This window comes from Blennius ocellaris, assembly GCF_963422515.1.
Source record: "Blennius ocellaris genome assembly, chromosome: 3".
NCBI lineage: Eukaryota > Metazoa > Chordata > Actinopteri > Blenniiformes > Blenniidae > Blennius > Blennius ocellaris.
The window spans coordinates 11166063-11189991 of NC_137652.1; the positions used below are offsets into that span (position 1 = coordinate 11166063).

At 38.3% G+C, this 23929-nt stretch overlaps 1 protein-coding gene across 1 annotated transcript in view; it reads right to left on the reverse strand.

Moving 5' to 3' along the window:
- ctnna2 (catenin (cadherin-associated protein), alpha 2) overlaps positions 1 to 23929 on the reverse strand; it is a 353855-nt gene that overhangs the window by 86273 nt on the left and 243653 nt on the right. Inside the window, exon 9 of the mRNA XM_080518161.1 lies at positions 4949 to 5101. Within this exon, the coding sequence (XP_080374287.1) occupies positions 4949 to 5101 (153 nt within the window). The remainder of the gene's footprint in view (positions 1 to 4948; positions 5102 to 23929) is intronic.

The window sequence follows — 23929 nt, forward strand, 5'->3', positions numbered from 1 at the left end:
ACACTCATCACTCAAAATTAAATTTTCATATACGACTCATTATTAAAGAATAAAATACTCTTTGAAGCCCTGTCAATGCATGTTGTAAAGATTTCCAGAATTAAAGTTGTATTCATGTCCAAACACAAGGGTGACCCGTATTGATCGCTCAGCTAAAAACACCCAATAGACTGGAAGTTTAACATTCTCAGATTAAATCAACTTTATTATGACATTATCGACAAAGCACCAAATCATAGGAAAGTGATATATTGATACATGTGTTGCTCTGGTCATATTAAGCTCAGTGAATCAAGAGCTTTGGGACATGCATGTGGATTCGGTCCACTAAACCTGGCACTGTTCAGTTGTCACCCAGAAAATCAACCCGTACTTCATTTAATTTGTAGTGGAACCATGGGATACTCACAAATTTGAGGATTGTATATTGGAAATGTGGGGGAATAACAAGTATATCCTGGATGATGGTGTCAATGTGGTTCCAACTTTAGGATCTAGTATTTGTGATATGTGAATAGCATGATATTCATACACGGTCTGGGGTGATATCATTGAAGTTGAGAGGCCAGCTGTGCCTGTTGTGGTATAGCAGGTCCACAACCAATCCTAAGCCAGCGGTTCAATTTCTGCCTGTTCATGTGTCAACGTGTTCTCGGGCAAGACTCTCTTGGCCGTTGTGTCGTCATTGGTATATGAGTGTGTCGTTAATGTGTGTGACGAGGTGAGTGTGACTAACAAATTAAAGCAGTTTGAGACAGCTGAAGTGGTGAAAACAGGCTGAAAGTGTATTTCAATTCTCTGTCTAAAAAGATCTGGATGACAGGATCTTCACTGATTCTGCAAGAGTGAACATCCTAATGGTTCATAACGGTTTGGGGTCTTGTTGCCTTCAGTAACTCATACAAACATTTTAGCTCTCGAGTTGCCTGGGGGAAAAAAGAAAACAATTAAAAGAAACATGTCCAATGAATGAAATAATTTGAACTGTGTTAGCCACCATCATGTACTCATTACCGCCATCACCTAATATATTTTATTGTTTTCACCCACCATTTCTTTTATAGCAAGTCTCAGCTCATAGTTTTTCTGGTCCAAAACATGAGTGTTTTGGTGCATTTGCACTATTTTCAGAGTGCCATTTTCAGCTGCAGCTGTTTTTGATCAAAAGTGCAACAAAGACCCAGTGGACACGATGTCCTGGGCACAAAGTGTGTCAGACAGACAAATTAACCAGGTAACTGGTGAAGACTGTGGAGGATTCAACACATAAAGATCTGAAGAGCCAGATGTTTCCCTCAGAGGCTCAAGAGACAAAACAACTAAACTGAGCACATTATTAAAAATGACAAGAAAAGATTTTGACCAAAACTCCTCTCGATTGTTTCATGTATGTCAAAGCTGAGGCAAAAGGAGGCAATGTGATTTCAGTCTGGGAGACCAATGCAAATCCCACAGCGTGGCATCATGAGACAATAATGACAATGTGAGACCATTGCATAAGACATTTCGTTGAGAAGACAAAAGTAAAGACAGGTTGTTGGTTTGCTGCACACTGGTATGTCTTCAAGGAGCATTACCAATCATATGCACAACTCTAATGGCCTTTCAGGGAGACTACAACAATTTTCCACTATCTCAATAAAATATTAACGTCGTGAGAGAAATGCTTTCATTCTGTGAAATGCTGAGTGATGGACTTGCCGTTGTAAATGTGTTCTTGCCATTCTAAATACTCTTCTATAACTTTCAGATTTTGAAGATACAGCATTCAACTTGGGTATAATGTCAATTAAAAAAACATACAAATAATATTTAACACTGTAAAACGCTGATGTGCAGAACAGTATGGTTGGTATGCTCAAAATGATTATTTCCCATGCTCTCAAGAGACAAAAATGTGTTTTGGTTCTGTATGATTTATTGGCCAGGTATTTTGCCATGCTTGGATTTAAAAAAGATAAATGAGGCCTTTGTAATGAACACTGCTGACCTGCAGCCATTGAAGATATGAAGAAAAATGTATTAACGAGCAAACGATCTAATTGAAGATCATTCCACGTCATTATCTTTCTTACAATGACCAGGTAAAATCAGTCTTGTTGTGCACAAATGTCAACACAAGCTTGTGCTCAGTTTTCGCACAGCTGATGAGCAAGAGTTTGCTTGGACTGGGGTTTACGTTCCTTCTCCTTCGCATGCAAATAACCACCGGGCAGAAAAGAAAGCAACATTTACCTCTTTTCCTTCACGAGAGGGACATATTTCCTTTGCTTTCAAAGTCCCTTGGCAAAATAAAGCTTTAGCATCGTAGATTGGAAAGAATGTGGTTTTTGAATGTGGCATCAGTCAGATTCTCTCTCATCAGCAAACAGCCGGGGGAAACCAAAAGGGCACACAAATCACTCACTCCTTCAGCTTATGTCAGGCGAGGTGGCGGAGCTGTTTTAAGTGACAGTATGTTAGGAGCTGCCTACATAAATGGTTTTCAGGCTGCTTTCAATGGACCATCAGAACAAAAGGTAACTCCCATCAAATTGCAGAAGATTTATTGCAAAACGTTTCTATTTACCACACTGCAAAGGGGTTGACAATAAAGAAAACCTTGTGAAAACAAATGCTCAAGATGTTGGGCCAGTTTTCGTGTGAAAAATGAGAGCTAATCTGATCCAATTAACATAACCTCTTCTTTTTCATCCTTAGATTTAGGGGCTTTACTGTATGAGGAGCATTGTTTGCAATACTGTAAAACAACTAATTGACAATTTAAAGTTTTCGTCTGAGTGAGAACATGCAAAAGATGCATATCACCTGCTGTAGTCACGGTAAAAATCCCCAAATTGCCCAATCATGACAGCCCTATTGCCTGGAACAATCAAACTCTGAGTGGTTGCTGTTTTTCAGTCTGTTTAAAGCCAAGCACAGTGCTGTGTACTTTATGTCTCCTTCCTGGTTTCTGGTGGTCTATAGCATATCTAGTGTCTCGCATCTCTGTGCCCAAGTGTCTGTTGGTATTAAAATGGAAGGTTTTCATAAAAATTAGGCAAACATTATCATATTGAGGCAAATAAAAGTAATGGTGCCGAGTTGTAACTCATTCGTACAATGCTTTTTGTGTATTTTATGCACATCACAGAGTATGTGCATGTACATCTGTGTACACATACATTTTTAGTCAAAATATTACCAGTCGTTGAGCTGGTGCTTATTGCTCACAGTAATCCATCTGACATCATTGAAGACCTGCAGTAGGTTCCCTATGTATCGATCTCCAAAGAGACAAAGTGAGCAGTTCGCCATGACACAGCAATAATGTCATCATTCACTCAGAGATGGAACGAGTCAGGATCTGATGACAGATAATAATATGTAGTTGTGTTAATTGCAGGCATGTTACACAGGAAAAAAGCGACTTCTCCATTCTGAACTCTGCTCTTTTGTACAACAGCTTAGTGAAGGGGTTTTAATGATTGCAATTGTCACATTTACTGATATAGTACCAATTATCACATTGTCATCTCACCATTACTAACTGAGTAAAGTAAAGGGACTTTCTGATACATGTAGAAGAAATTCATGCTGTCATCTCACAAGGTGTGAGCAAAATGTCAAAATAGAAAGACACCCTCAAACATGAGGCATTTTCCGAGGTCAGTTATAGATCAGATATATACGATGATGCATAACTGAATATTCTTGGTTGTGGTAACTCCTGAAACACAAGGTCATGTGCAGGCAATGTAGTTTGCTTCAATGATGAATCCCGATATCAATGTTTCTGTCCAATGTGGATGAAACGGACGTCTAAACAATGTCTGAAATTGTTTTGGTGTGAAGCAGTATCACTATGTCAGGAAGCCCAACTACACCCGATGGCTTACATAAATCTCCAATGGTCGTATAGTGGCTATTACACCTGCAGCATGTGGCAGGTTTATGTTTTGGCTCAAGGAATTCATGCGTTTTGACTCAGTAACAGTTTTTGCTTCACAAAGTTTTAGATCTGAATTCAAGTAAAAGGAAGACAAAGTTAAGTGTGATTCAAACATCTCCCAACAGTGCGTCGGAGACATATAGGTACACACAATACTCTTACCTGAATGTTGTTGCAACAATGTACACTGTAAGGTGATGCTTGGATACATTTCTGCTTTTGTTTCTATATTTAACACAGATAGCTCTTATTGTCAACTCAACTTAATGGTTACCCACCAAGTGATTTAAAAAAACTGAAAAACAAACACATTTGTATGTGGATACAGCCAAGCTACACAGCAAGCATGCTTTTTTTTAAAAAATGAAATAAAAAGTAAATGTTGCATGAAGATTTAAGTCGTGGTTGATAGTGTTGCTGCAGCTACAACTGTCTGCACGTACAACCAAGAAGAATAAAATGTCTAGTGGCAAGAAACCCCTTGATTTTTTTTCCACCTCATGGCAAATACTGCAAGAACATTTTCTAACTGTGTGGGAGAGAAAATAACACTTTAAATGGCATTCAGCCAGTGTCCGTCAGAATTAGAATGCATGTTTTGAACAGTTGTAAGAATACAAGATAAGAAACAGTAGAAATAAAAGATTGTTCGAGTGCATTGAAAGTCAATCAAACAGGAACTTTGCACTGTAACGACATTCAATCGTTCAATAAGGTACATTCAATTGTGACTTCCTGTCTTTACAATGGAATCAAAAATAGAATAAAATTACAAGATAATTTTGTTTTTCCCCAACATGTCAATTTTGAATATTTAATTTGCACTGCAGTCAAAACAAATTCTATAAGACAAGTTTCGTTTCTAAAGACAGAATATTGTATTTGTAGAATAAGTCAAAGAGGGAGGAAAAATAATATGACGAGGATATCTGCAAGTGCAAATAATATATGTGCTTTAAATTTCTTATCTGGTGAGTAGGAATGGTTGTGTGCCCTCATGGATAATTCATGACTGACCTCCACCAGCTTGTTGGCGTGTTCGCGGAACACCTGGGCGTACTCCTTGACCTCCTTCTCGTTTCCACTCTTAGCTGCTTCAATAAGCACCAGCAGAGGGACGTTGGTCTCCAGGAAAGAGTCTGAGATGTGGTCCATAACCGCCTTCCTCAACTAGATTAGAGGGAGACAGGAAATTAAAAAAAAAAAAGTCAGAATATTAAAAATATTGCAGATGAATTCACTGGATTACATTTGGCAATGATGGCATAGCACTTGGCATTGTGAAGAATTTGATGTCGTAACATCATGAGGTGAAAGGACAGATGAGGAGAGGGGTGATACAAGAAAGAAAGAGTGAAGAAAGACAAACTGAATTCTCAGCGGGCCGGAGTGGAAATTGTCTGTGAGGTGTCATTTTTCCCTGAAGGCATTTTTACTTGGGCAGACCTTGAAATGTACATCTTTGTTTATGGAACCATTTTGTACCAAACTGGCAGGAGACTGGCTGTTTTATAAAACATTATTGGACCCTGATCCAGTTAATTTGATATGATGCTGGGGGCAAGAGGAGAGAAACCACCACAGACACGTCCTTTATCTTACACAAAGAGGGAGCTACTCGCATGAGACCAGCATGAAGACAAGAGTAGACTAGAGGGGGGAACAATGGATTCCCACACATGAAGCACTTTCATTTTTAGACTCCTGAAAAGGCTTGTTGTTAACATATGAATTCTCTAATGGTCTAAACAATTCTCATAGGTGAAATTGAAGGAATGCACGTTAAGATTGTACTGAGGGGAGGATAAGGCTTGTTTGGATCAAGGAGAGAGAAAAAAAAAAAGAGCAAGGAAATAAAGCTTTGAAATAGCTCCTTTCCTTATATATATGTTCCTCAATTGTTGAATCCGTTACACATCCCCTTTTTATTAAAATCGTAGAACAACTCAACAATTAAGTATTAAAAACACACAATAAAATGCTCACAGTCGCTTCCTCTGGTCTCTGGTAAACAGTTGGCAGTGCACCCGGACTGAAGTGAAGTGTTGATACATGTCCTGAATTATACTGACCTGAGTAAGGATGTAGTGCAAGAGGAATGCGCGTGCGTGTGCGCACACACGCACGCACGCACGCACACACCCTTTTACCTTTAGTTGCCAGTACATTCCCATCCAAAGTTTAATTATTCCAGACATCTCGTTCTTTTTCTTCCTATGGGCATGCTGTTCTCAGTAGAATGGTGAAGTAAGTCTCTGCAGTAAGGACTGCTTCAGCCACAAATGCCACATTATACAGGTTTAGTCAGTCAAAAAGGGAACTTTCTAAAACACGTCTCCTTCTGTGATGTGTGGTAACAGTAGGGGGGGAAATAAAAGTTGTTTTTTTCTTTCACCATGTCAACATTATTAGCAAATCTGTTATCAAACCTAAAAAAAAATAGCTTATGTGAAACTAAAAATAAATGGCTGCATGGAAAACATCTCCAGCAAGCTTATATACTGTTTGTTCAGTTCACTCATCACCCTCATTCTAACCTAACCCAGACCTGAAAATATGCATTTACCAATCAAGGTTAATATTCCTTGGAGCACATCTCAATTGTTTTGTCCTGAATGGTGTGAATGTGCCAACGGATATTGTTGCCTACAATATTAATGTATATAGACACATGCAAAAAAACTACACGAAGACATCAAATTGAAATGTGATTCATTAACAAATCAACGACATCAATGACAAAGATGTGTTTGACTTTCAGGACAGTCTTTTATAATTGGATATAAAACAAACATTGTGGTGATCCTTATTATAAATATATACATACATACACACACACACACGCACACATTAACACACATATATGAAATTATTGAAGTTCAGCAGTGAAAAATGTGGAGGAGACTAATAGCTGTGACTGACAAGAGAAAATTAATTTAAGCAACAAAAAATCATTCGTAAGTCTGCCAGTCGCACTTAAATCACCTGCAGCAATTACAAGCTTAATTGCCAGTCTGCAGAAAAGACGAGAACAATGGTGAATTATGACTTCCTTGGGGCAGATAATCCATCAATACTGCCTCTGGAAAGAGACTAGATTTGGCCAGTTTAGTGGACATGACGCGTCTGCAGAAGCACGTACTGTACGCCTCCTGAGACTCTTTGTAAGTAGTCCTTTATCCAGAAACCAATATGTGTGGCCGCTGATTCGAGAAGATGTGTGTGAGATGCAACGCACGACCATAACATAATGCTTCTCTCAAATCCTGATAAACTTTTTTTTTTTTGATCTGTGAATACAGCATCTTTTCCACTGAGCCGAGAACAGGCCTGCATCAGTGCATCAGTGCAATTGTGTAACCACACCATTCTGTCACCTGGTGAGAAGGGTAAGAAAACGGAGCAGATAAAAATCCTGCACTGCCAGAACCGTCTTCACACCATGTGAGAGCTGCTGCAGCATTGGAGCAAGTTGGGGAGGAACATGCTATAATTTAGGAACAGATGAGTAGATCTGGACTGTTTTGGGGCTTTATCTGTGATTAGCTAAGCATTGCTTTACCAATAGTCCCCTGCCCAAAGCAGATGGGTAAACTGGCATAGGGAGATTGTAAGCGCTGCCCAACCAGCTCATGTGTAAACATATAAAATATACTGGTGGCTGTCGTAACTGTAACAAGAGAAAAAGAACAATGGAACATAAGCAAATCAAGTTTGTTTTCTGTCCCTACAAATATCCTACCAAGTACTTTCCATTGTTAATGTTTATAGCATTTCGTTCTCCCTGTGCCTATTTGTGTGTGGCTTTGTTACTAAAACAACCAACACTGCCCACTAGTGGCGCTACATAATTACCTCGGCTCAAATGAGCAATAAAAAGGAGATTGTATAATAATCTAGTAGACAAAATGATTACTGCCCTAGCCAGATAGTGGCTTTGAGACAACCTTAAATATCTGATTATTTCTGTTATCCCACCCAGAATGATGACGTTATTGTGGACATCCAGAGGATGCATACAGTACAATATTATATTTTGGAAGTGAGTTAGTTGATTTTACAATTTTACAATATTATATTTTGGAAGTGAGTTAGTTGATTTTGACATGCACAGCTGGTTAAAAAAACAGGATATATTTCAATTTGCAGCCTTAGAATTATTAATACTACTTTGTTAATGATAATCTGACAAAAAATTAAACAATACATATGTTTTCGCAACATAAAGGTTGCATATCTTCACAAGTGTGTCGTCAATGGGATCTCCTCTCCGCTGTGCTGACCGTATAGAGTCCATGTGATCATACACACTGTTTTGATAGTCAAGCCACCAATTCTGAGGTGTAACAATGGCTCACAGAAACAAGTTCTGGCAAGTTGGAACACACAACCTGCACACATTGTAGTCTGGACTTTATGAAAGCACCAATAGTTGTGTGTTCTATTGATTTGTGATTCTCTGGTTGCTGGGTGTCTTTCTGTTAGCTCTGTAATGTAGCAGTAACATGTCAAAGGTGTACCCTGCCCATTCCGGAATGATGGCTGAGAAAGTTGAGTATAAAATGTAAGGAGGCCAGACAGAGGTGCAGTGGTTAGTGCTCTCGGTTCACAGCAAGAAGGTCCTGGGGTCAAAATTCTGTGAGGAATTTGCATGTCCTCCCCATTTATGGGTCTCCTCCCATAGTCCAAAAACCATGCATGTGAAGTTAATGAGTGACCCTAAATTCCCATCTTCCTCTGTGTTTTTGCTGTATTTAAGGAATTGGTGACACGTCCAGAAGGTAACTTGCCTTCACCTATAATTAGCTGGGATTGGCTTCCCCGCAAAGCCAAACAGCATAAAGCAGTATAGAAGATGTATGTATGTATGTATGTATGTATGTATGTATGTATGTATGTATGTATGTATGTATGTATGTATGTATGTATGTATGTATGTATGTATGATAAATCAAAGAATTCAGTCATTTCATTCTTAGGTTAAATCTACTGTTAATTTTTCATCAGTAATGAAAGGGTTAATGTCTTTGGACCATGTAATCCAATAAGAATCATCAGTCTGAGGGACAAACAAAAACATCTATAATGACTATTATGCATATGGGGTAATCCTGGGGGGTTTTCTCAGTAAAGAAACAATATTTGTTTTAAGTCACAATATTTTTTCCAACCTGACTCTTCAACCGATGTTAATGGCGACTTTACCTGTTTAACAAAAAACTGTGAGGAAAAAGAAAGCAGAGACAAGAGCAGAATGCAGTGGGAAGCATATTCCATTAAGTCTCAAGCCTTTTACTGAAGTACAATCGCAAACCTGCACTATGTTAAAAATGATGCACTTTAAGAAGCAATGAGTGACGGGGCAGTTATGAGGCAAAAGGACAAAAAACAAGATATGTTTTTCCTCTATTTTTAATGTTTATTGTTCTTTTCTGATGGACATCACTTGTGCATTAAAGCCCACACAATGGGATAATTCTCTATGGTTCAATGTGACATGGCTTTCTCTGAGCACCGCTGTAAAAAAAAAGAAAAGAAAAGAATATAAATGGAAACTTCATCCTGACATTGTAGATCACTTTGACATGGGACATGGTTTTATAATGTGATTTAAGACAAAGGTTTTTGTTTTGTTGTGAAGTTCAGAACAGTAAAGAAAATAATAAAAGTGAATTTATTGTGTGATCTGATTTGTTTTGTTTTTTTGAAATGAACTTGAACAGTCGCTACACTAAATCACACAACGGTGGTGACAGTTGGGGCAAACATTTAGGGATGTGGGCGGAGTCAAACGTTTGCAGCATTTACGGTCCGGAGAATGAGACTAATTAAACTTATTTAGGCCCTTGCATACTCCCATAAGACCCTATAAGAACAAGAAAAAAATTCAGCTGTGATGTCAGCCAGCTGCCAAAAAACATGTTTTTTTCGGCAGGAGAGTTCATACTTCATACTCATATGTGAAAAAGCTGTCGAATTCACCGGCCGTGCCCCCTCACAGAGGCACACATCTGTGAAGCAGCGTTTTAACTTTTCAACGGCACAGCTTATTTTTCACTTCCAATGTTTTTAGAAATGCATTTCGCAGAACTGTTTCAGTGATACAAAAAGGAAGGTTGCGTCTGAGCTGCCATGCCGGTCTGGTTTTAACAGCAGGAGCTGACAGCTTTTAGTGGTGCGTTCAGGTGCATCACGTAAGTCCACCCTCCGGCATGGTATCGAACTGCGGGGCCCATACAGTGGCAAAGTTGCATTCTAAACAGGATTAAAATATGACTGATAGTCATTAGCGAGATGGAAAGTTCATGCGTAGCATATGGGAGTGTCGAAGTTTTGGCAGTGGGACACCAACAGACTTCGGCCCGGATGGTTGGCGCAGCCGAACCAAATTTATTCATTCATAGCGAGCTGATGTCATTGTCTTCGGCAGGACCCCGGAGTGCCAAACTTTCTACTTGTTCTTATGGAGTATGAATCGGGCTTAACACCACGTGCTGCCCAAGCATGTCTTCCACAAACCCAACCCACGTCAACATTGACTCCGCCCACATTGGGGCACGTTGAGCTCATCCACGGCACAGCCGGGTGCTTCTCGACAGTTGCCTTGCAAGATGCAGACACACAATAGGGACCAACATGGGGTTCAGTGTCTTCCTCAAGGACACAAAGACATGGACGACTGTAGATGTAATATATGTATTTTTTTTAAATCATTAGGAATCCTTCTGTAAGAAACATGTTAAAACCTTTTCACTAACATTTAGTCCATGGCACAGGGAGGTGGGTAGATGGATGGGATGAGGGAATGAGGCCGAATGATGCTCATGAATATGCAATGGTGAAAGGAACTGTGATGGTGGGTTTGAGTGGAGAAGTGATACAGATGAGAGATTTCCCAAGTTGCAGCCTCTCCTGCACCATCAGCATTCTAATGCCCACACACCACTCCCACAGAAATCCATCTTCAATTTTCCAGATCTCACCTCCCTCCATGCTCCACCCCCGCTGTCTCTCCTCTCACACTCCCTCTGTATTCTGCTTACACTTAAAGGAAATAGACTTGGAATTCCAATAGGTAGCAGAGGCTCTGCTCATTACAAGTTAGTGGACGAAGCTATTTGTCTCCTCAGCCAAATAGTCTCACAATGGTCCGGGCTCTCAAAGCAATAGTTTTTAGTTTTACATATTAATATCCATGAATTTCTGAGAAGCTTTAGCGATGCAGGTATTATATTCTGACTTTCATTCATGACCATCCTTCTTTTTCTTTTTTTTTTTCCTCAAGAAAATGCTACCGGCATTCTGGCTGGAAGCACGTAGGCTGGGGAGAAATGTTACAAATGAAACCCAGCAGTGAGCCAAGAGTGCTGTCATAACAGATACAGAGACCGATAGAGGGAAAAAAAAAAAAATACTATAAGGCCAAAAGTATGTGGGTAAGTTGGGGTTGTTTTTAATGATTTGGGCCAAGCCACTAAATGTTAATAGTAAATGGACTGCAGTTATAGAGTTCCTCTACTTTAAATGACAGCATTTTACAATTTGCATTTTGCCCCCACTAGCCACTCACAACCACTGATGGAGCTGAATAAAATGTTGGCTTGTGAATGTTTTGGCAATATTGTGAAATACAGTGATATTAACAATGACAGTTTGCTTCCAACTTTTTGTCAACAATGAAGCCAGGGGGCCTTGAGGTTTTCAACATGCGCAGACAGAGGTTCAACCTCACTGGACACTTCAGGCTGCAGTAGAAATTCGATTGTGAGTTAAGCCTTGCTGGCACACAACACTAGCTGACCTTACTACAACATATGTGGCTAAAAGGAGACAGAGTCCTGTCGTCAGCTTCCAAACAACCACAGGCTGTAACAAAAAACCCATTTTTGAAATTATGTCTGATAATTATCAAAACTGTGAAACTTGCGATATATGCCGTATTTAAAGTTTAACCATTTAAAATGCTTAACTATTGCCAGTGTTCAAATATTTAGCAGTATCGGCAAAGCATTTGATGATATTTTAGGAGGAATTTACATTAACTACTCAGGACAACAATGGCAAAAATACAGTATGAACATTAAATAATCGGTTTGACAGGAATATATAAGAACTTAATCCAAACAAAACTAAACTAATGCTTTTTGGTTGTTGTCAAAGTAATATTAATACAATAATACAGCTAGAGGAAATTGACATTGTAAGAATTCATATAACCACATTTCTAAGGGTAATACTGGATGGGGAAAAAAAAACAAAACGAGAATCTCAGGCAAAAAATCATACAAAATAAACTGGCACAAATCATTTCAATTCTCAAAAAAGCAAAACAATTTCTGGTTCACTCCACACGCTCATACCAATATATTTACATTTGGGTGATACTTAAAATGTTCACTACATTAACATTAACCAATTTTGAAACATCCATCTTCATGCACAAATTTAAATACATTTAGTATTTCAATCTGAGGAGTGAAACTGTGGAGCAGTGGAGGTCAGGCAGTGTCCAACGGTGAAGCAGTTTAAACACATGATTTAATAAGCTTGCGCTTCTTCCTACTCATTTTCAAGCATGTTATGTTGTTTTTCATTGTACTCATTTTCTTTTTATTTATTATGTTCAAAATAAAATAAAATGAACTAACAAACACTAACATTTCTCTGTTACATATTTTGGGGGCATTTTCCCCTTCATTTGACAGTTTCTAGAAGGAAAAAAAAAAAAAGAATATGACATGCAACAAAGGTCTCCTGGCAAGAAATCCAACTGTGGACGTTGCAGTTATATGACACACGCCGCAGCCACTGTGCTGAAATGGTTTGTGCAGTGGTCTGTTTCTGTTTTCATGCAGGTCCAGTGGATCAGATACACTTCCATTAACAGGCGAAACAGTCTCCAAAGGCATGTTGAAGTCTTTTTCTTCCAGGATTTTCTGTGTGTACCTTCAAGATTTGTGCATTTGGAACTGTGTACTTACAATAAACATGATGTACAGCCCAACACTGAGCCTGAACATGCCCCGTGCAAATACATGTTGATCATACTATGTAGACATAGTAACAGATTTGTACTACTCATGAGCTGAAATGACTGCAAATGAAATCCATTTGAACTATTTTTCAAGCAAGGGATCGTATTTGCTATGCAATCTTCAAAACTAAAATTAGCTTAAATTTTGACACAGTTGCTGTTGAAATGTTGTGTTATTAGATACTTGCTCAGATACAGACAAATGCATGCAAAAAAAGCAGGAAACATGCACAATGATGGGTGTATGATGCAATGACAGCTGAATTCATGTTCAAAGAATAAATACACTGAATTACCATGCGTACACACAACATTCAGCATCACTGGAAAATTGACTTGTTTACAACCCAGCAGTTTTAACAAATGCAAAATGTGTGGGGAAAACATGAAGTGAATCTAAAAGGAAGCACTGCAGAGGATTTTTGAATGTTTACAGTTGCACTTCAGTTTTAGTTATGTTTCGCTTGTGATTCAGAACACATAGCTGTGGGTACCTTGGGGTCAGCACAAGAAAGTTTCTTATTAAAATGTCAAGAGCAATCACACCATGAACGGCTGGAGTCATGGCTGAGGGGAAACAGCCTGAGCAAATCAAAAATTAAGTAATAGCTCTCATATATGATATCTATCAGGGAGCACGGGAGATGATGAGTGAGGGGAGAGTGCTGGAATGAAAAAGGGGGAAGTGGGGTTGACTGATCATCAACAATCTGAAGACAAACATATTAGATATCTTGTCCCAGAGCCTTGTTTTAAAGTTGCCTTCAAAATAAAATAAACTATGCAGGTATCCTGTTATAATAGTACAGCAGAAGAGCTTTTACTGTGACAAGAGAATGAATGGCACCAGAAGCTCTTATGGATGACATATTGGCTGCTAATCAGCTCCATTTACACTGTTTTGAGATTATTTTCAGGCTCTGGATTTTCAGTGTCATTATTCAAAACAAGAAGAAATAAGGGAAGAAGCATATATTTCTTTTAAGTTGTCATAAGTATATAAACATGTTTACTATATCCAATGATGCTATTTGTCTGGGACTATGTCTACAAATTGTTTGAAGTGAAAATACATTGTTTCTGCATATTCGTTTCAGAAAAGGTTTACGGTTAGACAGCAAGGCTTTGAAAACACTGAAATGCTGAAAATAATGGAGTTTTCATGTCGGGCCATTAGTGGGTGTTGTTTGTTTTTGTAATGGTACCACACACACACACACACACACACACACACACACACACACACACACACACACACACACACACACACACACACACACACACACACACACACACACACACACACACACACACACACACACACACACACACACACACACACACACACACACACACACAGAGAGAGAGAGAGAGAGAGAGAGAGAAAGATCCGCTATAAAAAATAACAATGGTCAGTACACATACACTATTGGATTGTGGTGACTATAAACCTACCAAGTCCTCGGATAATATGGACCGGGAGTCATGCCACTCCGGAGGCCGCCATTAGTGTTATTGTTAATCTACTTGCACATGTACAGAAGAAATATTTACTATACCTGTGGCATGCGTGCAAAGTGTTTCAGAACATTTGCAATTTCCTTCATTTACGTGGAGATGAAGTCAGAGCATTTTCACATTTATGTTGAAAGAATGACCAGTTACACTATTGTGCATGTGTGGTTGTGGATATTCAGTTTCTTTGCCAATGATGCATTACCACCACATTTGAAGATGCTTCAGCCAATATGTTCTAATTTAGTGATTTAAGGTATTTTAAGTAACATTTTTACAGTACAAAATCTGTATGTTACGAGTTTTGTGACATGACAACTTGTACTTCTCTTGTTCAGTGATTATATCTCAAAAAATATTTGGGATAAAGGATTTCTTTTCCGATTGTGAGTTTAGCCCCCAGCTTCATACTGCTGCTCGTGGTATTGGTCACTAGATAAGGAGGAAAAACACTACAGAAAATGCCAACTCCCACTCAATCCTGTACATATACAGGAGTTTTCACCAATTTGTTTTGAGGTTTAGGGATAGTTTCTTTGGGAGAGAGCAAACACATTTCTGTCATCTATGGTGACCACGAGGCAAAACATCCAAATCATTATTGGCTTTGTGTGTAAGAGTAGAACAATCAATCTATATCAAATACAAGTATTTATTGTTGTAAATATGACTGATCCTGTTCATTCTTGGTCCAGTTACCACATAAAAATGGATCCCTGTTCATTGTACAAAATCAATTTCTACTTAACTTTGTAAATACATATCTATACTGTTTAATTGTATATGCACATGGAATCCTTATGGAAGGTGTTAGCTTTGTGAACAGTCTTGTAAAATGCGCTCACTAGCAGGGATCTTTTTCTACAATTTTTTTTTTTACAAAAGCACATCACAATTTAAAAATTAAAACAATAGACAAATAAGGTTTATGCTGGGCTGGTTTACTTATCTGGAACCATTTAGACACAAGCCAAATCAAAATACTTCACAAAAACTTGGAAATACATTAAAATTAAATATTAAAGGGACATTATAGAACTATGTCTGAGGAAGCAGAAAACAGGGCATTACAGAAATCTTCATTAAAAATGCCATGTTTTTGCAAACCAAACTTATTTAGTCGAGCTTGGCAAAAATCCAGGCATCAATTCAGGCTTGGCAACACGAAGGGGAAGCTGCAAACTAAACCAGCTGAACTAGCTGATCCAAAACTGTAAAAACTAGTCCTGCTACGTCTGCTAACCTCTACCAGTGCTTCCATGATTCCCCAGTAAACGCAATGGCACTGCAAAGAAGATTAGAGGCTTGGATTTTTTTTTGATTGGCTGCACATGGAATCTTGTTGTGGCGCGGGCCAATTGTGGAGAGGAAATCCTGAGTGACAAAGAGTAACTCTCTGTCAAGCACACTGAACAGAGACACTGAGATGCAGAAATAGGAAAAATACTGAGAAAAAATACAAATTAAAAAAAAAAATATATATATTTTATCACTTGCAGTACAAATAATGAATGTGTTGGCAAAGACATTTCATGAGCTCCAAATTGACAAAATGAAGATCTAGACCACTTCCACTCAAAGTGTTGGCAACTTGAGAAATACATCCATATGTCCATGTTGATTAGAGCTGCGATCAGCTCCACGAAACTGCTGCGTACTTCCAAGAGCCTGAGATATCGGGAAATGTTCAAAACACAGCTAATGGATTGCTAATGCCGCCAAGCAGTTTGGAAAATAGATAAATAAATAAATAAATAAAAATAAACAAATCGAAAGGATTAAAATAGAATTTGGAAGTGTTAGTCTAAACAATGAGTAACAGCTGATGAGATCTGTGGCAGCTGTTTCTCCTGAACATGATAACCCTAAACAATTAAAAACAGCTGTACTAATCAACCAACTAATGGCAACAATGGAAATTATTTCAACATCCCAAAGCATGAAGTGAGGGAGAGAGGGTGAGAGAGAGATTAAATGTATGCACTAGGATATGTGATGGTGGTTGTGCTATAGGGAATCCTGGAATCAGCCATCAGTCAAAAAAGGGCCCAGAGAGACGACTTGACAGATGCATTCATTACAGACACGAGGACGGGGGTGTGTGTGTGTGTGGGGGGGGGGGGGGGTTACAACACATGGCTCATTTCCAAACAGCTTTTGCAGGTTGGTTACGACAAATTAATGGACGTAACGAAATGTGAAACCTGGGATTTATATCTTTAAGTTTGAAGGTTTAAGAATATTCCATCTTTTCATGCAAAGGCCTTCAGTTTCTTTCTCCTAACCTCTAAATTAATTTGGATTTGCTTTATTTTCCAGAAAACAACACCTGTTTAGTTGAGGACAGTCATGATAAAAAAAACAAACAAACAAAAAACAGCTTTAAACAAAAAAACAATAAAAACAATTTCTGTACAGGATGAAGCAGAAAGATGTGAAGAAAAGGTGTTATATTGGTTGATTAAGTGTTGATTTTGCACAGATTCCGAACTAAACAAATGGCCCAACAGTCATGCCAGTTCGAGAGCTCAACTGAGCCTTTCTCCTGAAGGCTGTCAGCGAAAATACAACAGCTTTCCTTCTGACAAATGCTCTTCAAACTACTTTGCACACTAATCAGAAATAAACAATCACAGTAATTGCTGTAAGGGTACAGATGAGAGATGGTACGTCCTCAAACCGAGTGTTAAACCAACTTAGCCCGAGATTTTCAACATAAGTCACATTTTGACAGGAGGCGGTAAGCTATCTGTGAAATGAGGCTCCATCTCCCCTGTGAAATAAGACTCACCAGCGAATGCATTAAGCAAGCAGAGCCTTAATTCAAATGCATTAACTTACCTGTTAATGTGTTTATACAGAACACTAATGTAGGCTGCCCTGGTAAGCTCAATGAGTATATTTCAAATATGCCATAAAGGGAAGGAGCTCTCTTTTTTTTTTTTGTTTAAATGGTCTGGCTTATCTGCAGCTCAAGAAAGTCATAGTGCAGTAGTGCAATCATTTCATGGACGAGGCAAGTTAATGCATTTAAAAACACATGGAATGTTCTAAAAGAGAGTTTATTTGGTTGTGAATGAGCCGAACTTTGAAAATGGCCAATGTCCCAAACTCCAGCCAGTTTGGACTGCTTATTTTCAAGCTCGAGTTGACGGGCTAATGACTGTGGCACAGAAAACTAGGATCACTCATTAGCACGCCTTGACATTTAATTCTTCTAATCTGTTTAGAAGCCTCCAGGTCAAAGCTCAGTTGAATTTATGAAGAAGAAAACAAACAAACAAACAAACAAACAAACAAACAAACAAATAAATAAATAAATAAATAATCAAATCTGCTGATGGGTCTTTGTTTATTTTGTATTCTATTTGATTCATCATCATAAGTGAAAAACACAGGATTAATTTCCGCGTTCATTTGCTTGGATGAAAAAAAGAGGAACCGGGTTGACAGGAGGACAGCAGTGATGTAATTTTCTTTTCAACAAGTGCACTTTTTGAGCTAAATCCTGGTTCAGTGGAACATGGACTTTGTGCTGCACTGAATGTTAATGCTGAAGTGAAAAGAAAAAAAAAGCAACCACTCAGATCTACCAGGAACCGAGCTGTTTAATCTGTATATAGCGAAGCTGAGTGATTTCAAGAGTAAAATTGGACTTTGTGAAATTACATCCATTATTATTTTCCTCATTGGATTAAAGCCTAAATTAAGGACTTAGAACCAAGAAAAACTACAATCCATTTTTATTCATAATTGTGGTTTTTTTTGGGGGTGTGGGAGTTGTTTTGTATTGGTCTGTGAGTAGTGTTGCTTATTAAAAATGTTCTTGTTCATTTGCTGTGTTCCTTGATGTTATCTGTGTAGGATCCAATTGAGCAGGCAGATTTCAATGGAAGATCATTTCAATATAATCAAATTCAGAATAAATTTCACATGTGATGCACTTCAAGAAGGCATTTTTGGAGCGTTACCGTTCGTGGGTCGCAAAACATATTACTTTAAAATTTCCAAAATGAGGTTAATGGTTTTCTCGAACCTTACATTTAAATCATAAAAATGTCACTTAACACTGTGCAAATTGAATAAATCATGCTGATGATCAATGATCTTGCAAAAAATAAAAATAAAACACATTATTTTAAAAACAAAGTTCCCAGAATATATTTCATTAATCTGCCATCAAATAACAATTGTTCGGTTAGATTATATCATCGAGATGTGTAATTAGCATATGGAAACACTGCTGAATATGTTTACATGATGTCTTCTGATATCATATCAAATCTAGCGTGTTGGAAAACTATACTACTGAAAGAAATATACCATTTTGTGCTATTTGTGGCCCAATGTTTATTCAAGGTCCAGCACCTTGCTTAAGCACACATCACCATATGGAGAGGGGGGGATGGGGGATTGAAAACACAACCATGTTCTCTCAACTGAACCATAAGCATATCAAAGCAAATCAGAAGAGAATATGAGGTTGCTTAAATCTCAAGCACCTTCAGTGACAACCAGCAATTCTGTTGGTTGTGATATTATATTTTGCTCATTTAAAATGTCTTTGCATGTAACATTAAGTTGGAACTCGTCTATCTTTGTTTCATTCTTTCTTTCTTAAATCTACTATCCTGAATGTAATTCATGTTACCTTTAGTTTTTCTTTGTCCTGTGTGTGAAAAAAAAAGTAATTATTTCAGATTCCCACTCTTTGGCCAAAAATGCCTTTCTCTTGCTAGCAATTCATGCAAATTGCATTAAGACTTTGTTGACTAAATGAAAAAATAAGACCATTATGTCTCTTTATTTTTGTTATTTTCCCTTTATTTGACTCTTGGTGGCAAACTAATGAGTGAGACATACAGCTATGTTTCTCCTACTGGATTTTGAACTGTGGTTAAGATGTAAGTGTATGTGTGTTTAAAAGCCGTGCAAAATAAATTACCAAAGGGGTTCTCAAACTGCAAAGTTATGATATTTAATCACCTCTTTTATGCATTTTTATCAATGTAGTTTTTGCTCTTTGTCATTTAATTAACTTTTTTTAACATTTTGCAGGAAGTGTTGTTTCCATTGCAGCCCGCTGGAGCAGTGGTCAGAATTTTGATTTGACTCTTGGTTTAATTCTGGGCTTGAGGGGCTGCTTGTGTCCTATAGTTTGCAAGTTTCCAGTTACACAGTTCAAGGACAAGCGTGAGGTCATTTTAACATCACTGAGTACTCAACCTGGAGCCCCGTGATACTGAAATTAATTGAGTATATGACAGAATGACAATAAAAGCCATTCTATAAATGTGGTTCTTCAAAAAATGTTTTGAGAATATATAACGGCATTTCTATCTGCTGCTTTTTTAATAAATGATCAGTGTTGGTTTGCAAAGCACACCATGCACTATTTATGTAAGCGTTAATATAATCAGAATTTCTACATCTGTCACAGAGGATCAGTTGAAGAAATGCTTCACAAATTGCTCGTAGCCGACGTAGAGCAGTGAAAACAGTGTCTCAGCAGCAAGGGACCATTCTACATAAAACCTGAGGGGAAATGGCTTATAGAGAGGGCCTTTTAAGCAAGGATAACTTTTTCCTCATCTGAAACTACATTTGTCAAGTTTGTATTCAGGCTATCTCAGCACACAAAGCAAAACCCATCTACCAAGCACAATTTCAAATAGTGAAATACCCAAACTTGTTTTAGACTATTCTTCTTGAAATCAAGAACATTTTCACTTGGCGGATAATTTAGCTTCTTATAGAAAGAGAAAGGAAAAAAACAAAAAAACAACTCCTGTCATGAGTACAATTATTTATTGAACATGTTTTCTTGAATTGAAGATGCAGTCTCAAAACAAGTCTATAAAGGAATTCTACGTGTCAGATGATTGTGTCTCCTGAAACTACTTGAAACTGTGTAAATATGTATAGTATGAGTTTCACTTTTTGCAGTTTTAAATATGTCATTTTGTTGAGCAATAGAAGTGCATCCATACAGGTGAGTTTTGGAGATAAGCCGCTGGGAGAATATATTACAGGATGCTGCCCTGCTAAGTGGCATGGTCAAGCCTTTGAAGAGCCTGAGGCATAAACCCTCGAATAAGTTTGAGTGGGGGGAAAAAAAAATAGGTAGAAAAATAAAAAGCACATGAGGTCCATTTGCTATTCTACAAAAAGGGACCAAAATACTAGAAGCAAAAATCAATCATGAGAGCATTGCTTTAACTCTACACTTGAGTGGTCATTGAAGATTTCCCGTGAAGACATCCAGATGATTAATATCTATTGTGAATCAAAAGCAACTGTGTAATCATTGTGGACAGAGACAAGAATGACAGGTTTCCAGGCTGTGATTTCTGAGTCACAAAGGTTGATTCAACATTTGCTTGCACATCTGTGAGCTTTCTCCTTTGGATGCAAAATATCCATTTGGCATTGTGTCGTTGATCAAACATTCTGTTACCATTGCTGTGTTGTAAAATGCTGCGCGGTCACAATTCTCTGTATTTGCCTCCCCCAGACTGGAGAGTGCTGTGCAATTCATATTTTCTAAGAAAATATAAAATGGGGGCAGGAACGATATGTTTGACATCCACAGAATTTGCCCCGGATAACAGACAGCTTAACATTGACTGTATGTATACACAACGGCATGAAAAAGAAAACAATGCTGCATGTCTCGAGCAGTGTTGTCACCAGGCTTGTTTGGTCTTACCTCCTCTCATTTCAGTAAATGCTGTCTGTCATCTTTGCTTGTCTGCCCTAATATTTGATCCTTCCTTTTCACAGCAGACGCGGAGGAGAATGAAATGCTCAAAGTGTGCTCCTCCCCTCAGGAAGGTCTTGTGTCTCTACACGGTGCCACCGACTCGCTAAACTCCATACGTGTTTTGTTGACATAATTACAGTATCGCAGCGCCGTGTAATGCCAACATGTGTACCGCCGCTTGCCCTCCCATCTTAACTCAAAGCTAAAACACACCGCCCATTCTGTCAAGCCAACCCCTGAGTCAATAGAACATCCTGTCAGGGTGAATACCGCCTGCCAGCCTGTCAGCCAGCTCCGCCAAATGCCCAACGGGAGGGCGAGTTATAGCCTCCCATCTCGAATGATCCTCTGGTCCTTGGAGGTCAGAGAAGACACGGCCATAGCTGTTCTGAGCCGGTACCTGCTATTGTCAATTTTCCAACACAGTTCATCCTGCAAAAATAAATAAATAAGAAAAAAATAAACCTGCTCCACATACTGCGTGACAAGAAATTGTTTTGTTTTTTCCCCCTCTTTTTTTTGAGGGGGGGGGCGACTATTCAGACACAAGAACTGTTGTCCTGATGGTTTATGGATGAGTTTTTCTGGGGTAAGGCACCAACTCAAATGGGCTCCTATCTTTATTACAAAATGTGCAAGTCATGACAATTTCAGCTGGATTTAATTGACACTGAAAGAGAAGCATGCTTGAATGATTGTATCACATCAACAGACTCATGTCTTGTAATTAGGATTTCTCTTCCCTCCCATGTATGGCGTCAGCATTTTTGTTCATGACAGTATCAATCTTGTTACGAGTAAAGATGACAATTTATTCAATAATGCCTTTAAAAAAAATAGATACTATGTACCTCTGAATGAATCCTTATGACAAGGAAGCAGCTTTTGGATATCTTAATGAATGCAGCTTCATGATATAAGATTGCTCAGATTGCTCCTATTGAGCAGATAATAAATTCAATCCTAAATAATTCCTGAAACAAGAGGACACAATAATCAAGTGTTCTGAGTCTTGTTAGTGGTGCACTGTGTTCATACAGTGTTTCAAATGTTCAAACGACAAGTTTCGCATTCATAGTTTGAATGGTGTGTGATTATTTAGAATATCAATATCAATTCAACTGTTTCAACGTCTGATTGCAATTCTGTACAAACTGCTTCTCATCATAGTCTGAAAGGTTCAGGCAAGTTTTGAATCTAAACACCCCCTACTAAAAAACTGTATTATAAAAAGAAATTTATCATATATATGACAGTGGTTATTTTTTGATAAAATGACCCCCATACCCTCAAATGATATGTCACGCATAGAACACATTGTGAGTTGTTGGATCAAACTTTAGGCTGAACAAATGTTTTGTATTATATGTATTTCTTATTTCAGAAAATTAAAACTAGGTGTATCCTAGATTCACTACATCCATCTTAAACGTGCATTTTTTTTTAAAAACTGTTATTTCTTATAGAAATAAAGCCAACAGCTTAAAAACAAAAACTCCACAAATCCTGAAATAGTATAATGTGTCATGTAAAGCCTGAATAAATCACAGGTTCTGCAGTGGACACAATATTTCTAAAGATTCAGCAAACACTGCTGCCATCATGGAGAGGACTGCTGACTTGACAGTCGTCAATAAGAACTCATTGACCCCGTCCACAAAGACTGTAAGCCACTGACGATCACTGCTGAAAGGGTTGGTTGTTCAACGAGTGCTGGAATAGGATGGATAATGTGGAGCAGGAAACGGTGCACAAGGAATGACTAGAGCCTTGAAGTGATTCTCAAGCAAAGCCACTCATTCAGGTGGACGAGCTTCACATTGAGTGGGAAAACCACTCCTGACGATATGTCTTTCCTCAGCTAAGGAAAGGAAAAGCTGGACCATAGCTCAGCGCTTCTCAGTCTTTTTTGTCAGGTGGAAGTTAAAGTTGACTTTTATTTAGAAATCAAGGTCCTCAAGCGTGGAAGAGTGGAACGGCTCCGAATGTAAGCTTGCTCTAAAGTCCAGTGTGAAGTATCAGTCAGAGATTATTTGAGCGACCATGCCATCTACTGCTGTTGCTCCACAGACTCAAACTCAAAACCAGTGCAGCGTCTACCAGGATATTTTACATCACTTCATACACTTGGCCTGCTAATACGCAACACTCATATGAACACACAAGAACAGCATTTGCTCGAAAAATATCCAATGATCCATAGATACACATAATAAACATTCAACACCTAGAAGTAGTAGCGATATTGACTCTGCAGTTATAAATATTACCAAATGTCTGAAGGACACATGGACACAATGCAGCAACATGGACATGACACAAGAAAAACAACCCAAGCTAAAACAAAAGGTGAAGTGAAAATAACAGAAGCCAAGTAAAAAATCAAAGATACAACTATACTCAAGGTCAAGGTGAATCAATGACTTATCATTAATGGCTTTTTTGCAACAGTAGGTTTCATGGGACAAGACCCGGGAGGACTCCATTGTTGAGAGAAAAGCACAGAAACAGATTGGAATTTGCTCAGATGCATATTGATGAGCCACAATGATTCTGGAAGAGTGTCCTTTGGACAGGCGAGAAAAAAAAAATATAAAGCTGTTAGGTGTTCAAAAATGAATAAAAGAAAAAGGTTTTTCCAAAAAACCTGTGAAAAACAGAGGCTCTTCTATGTTACGTGGCCGCA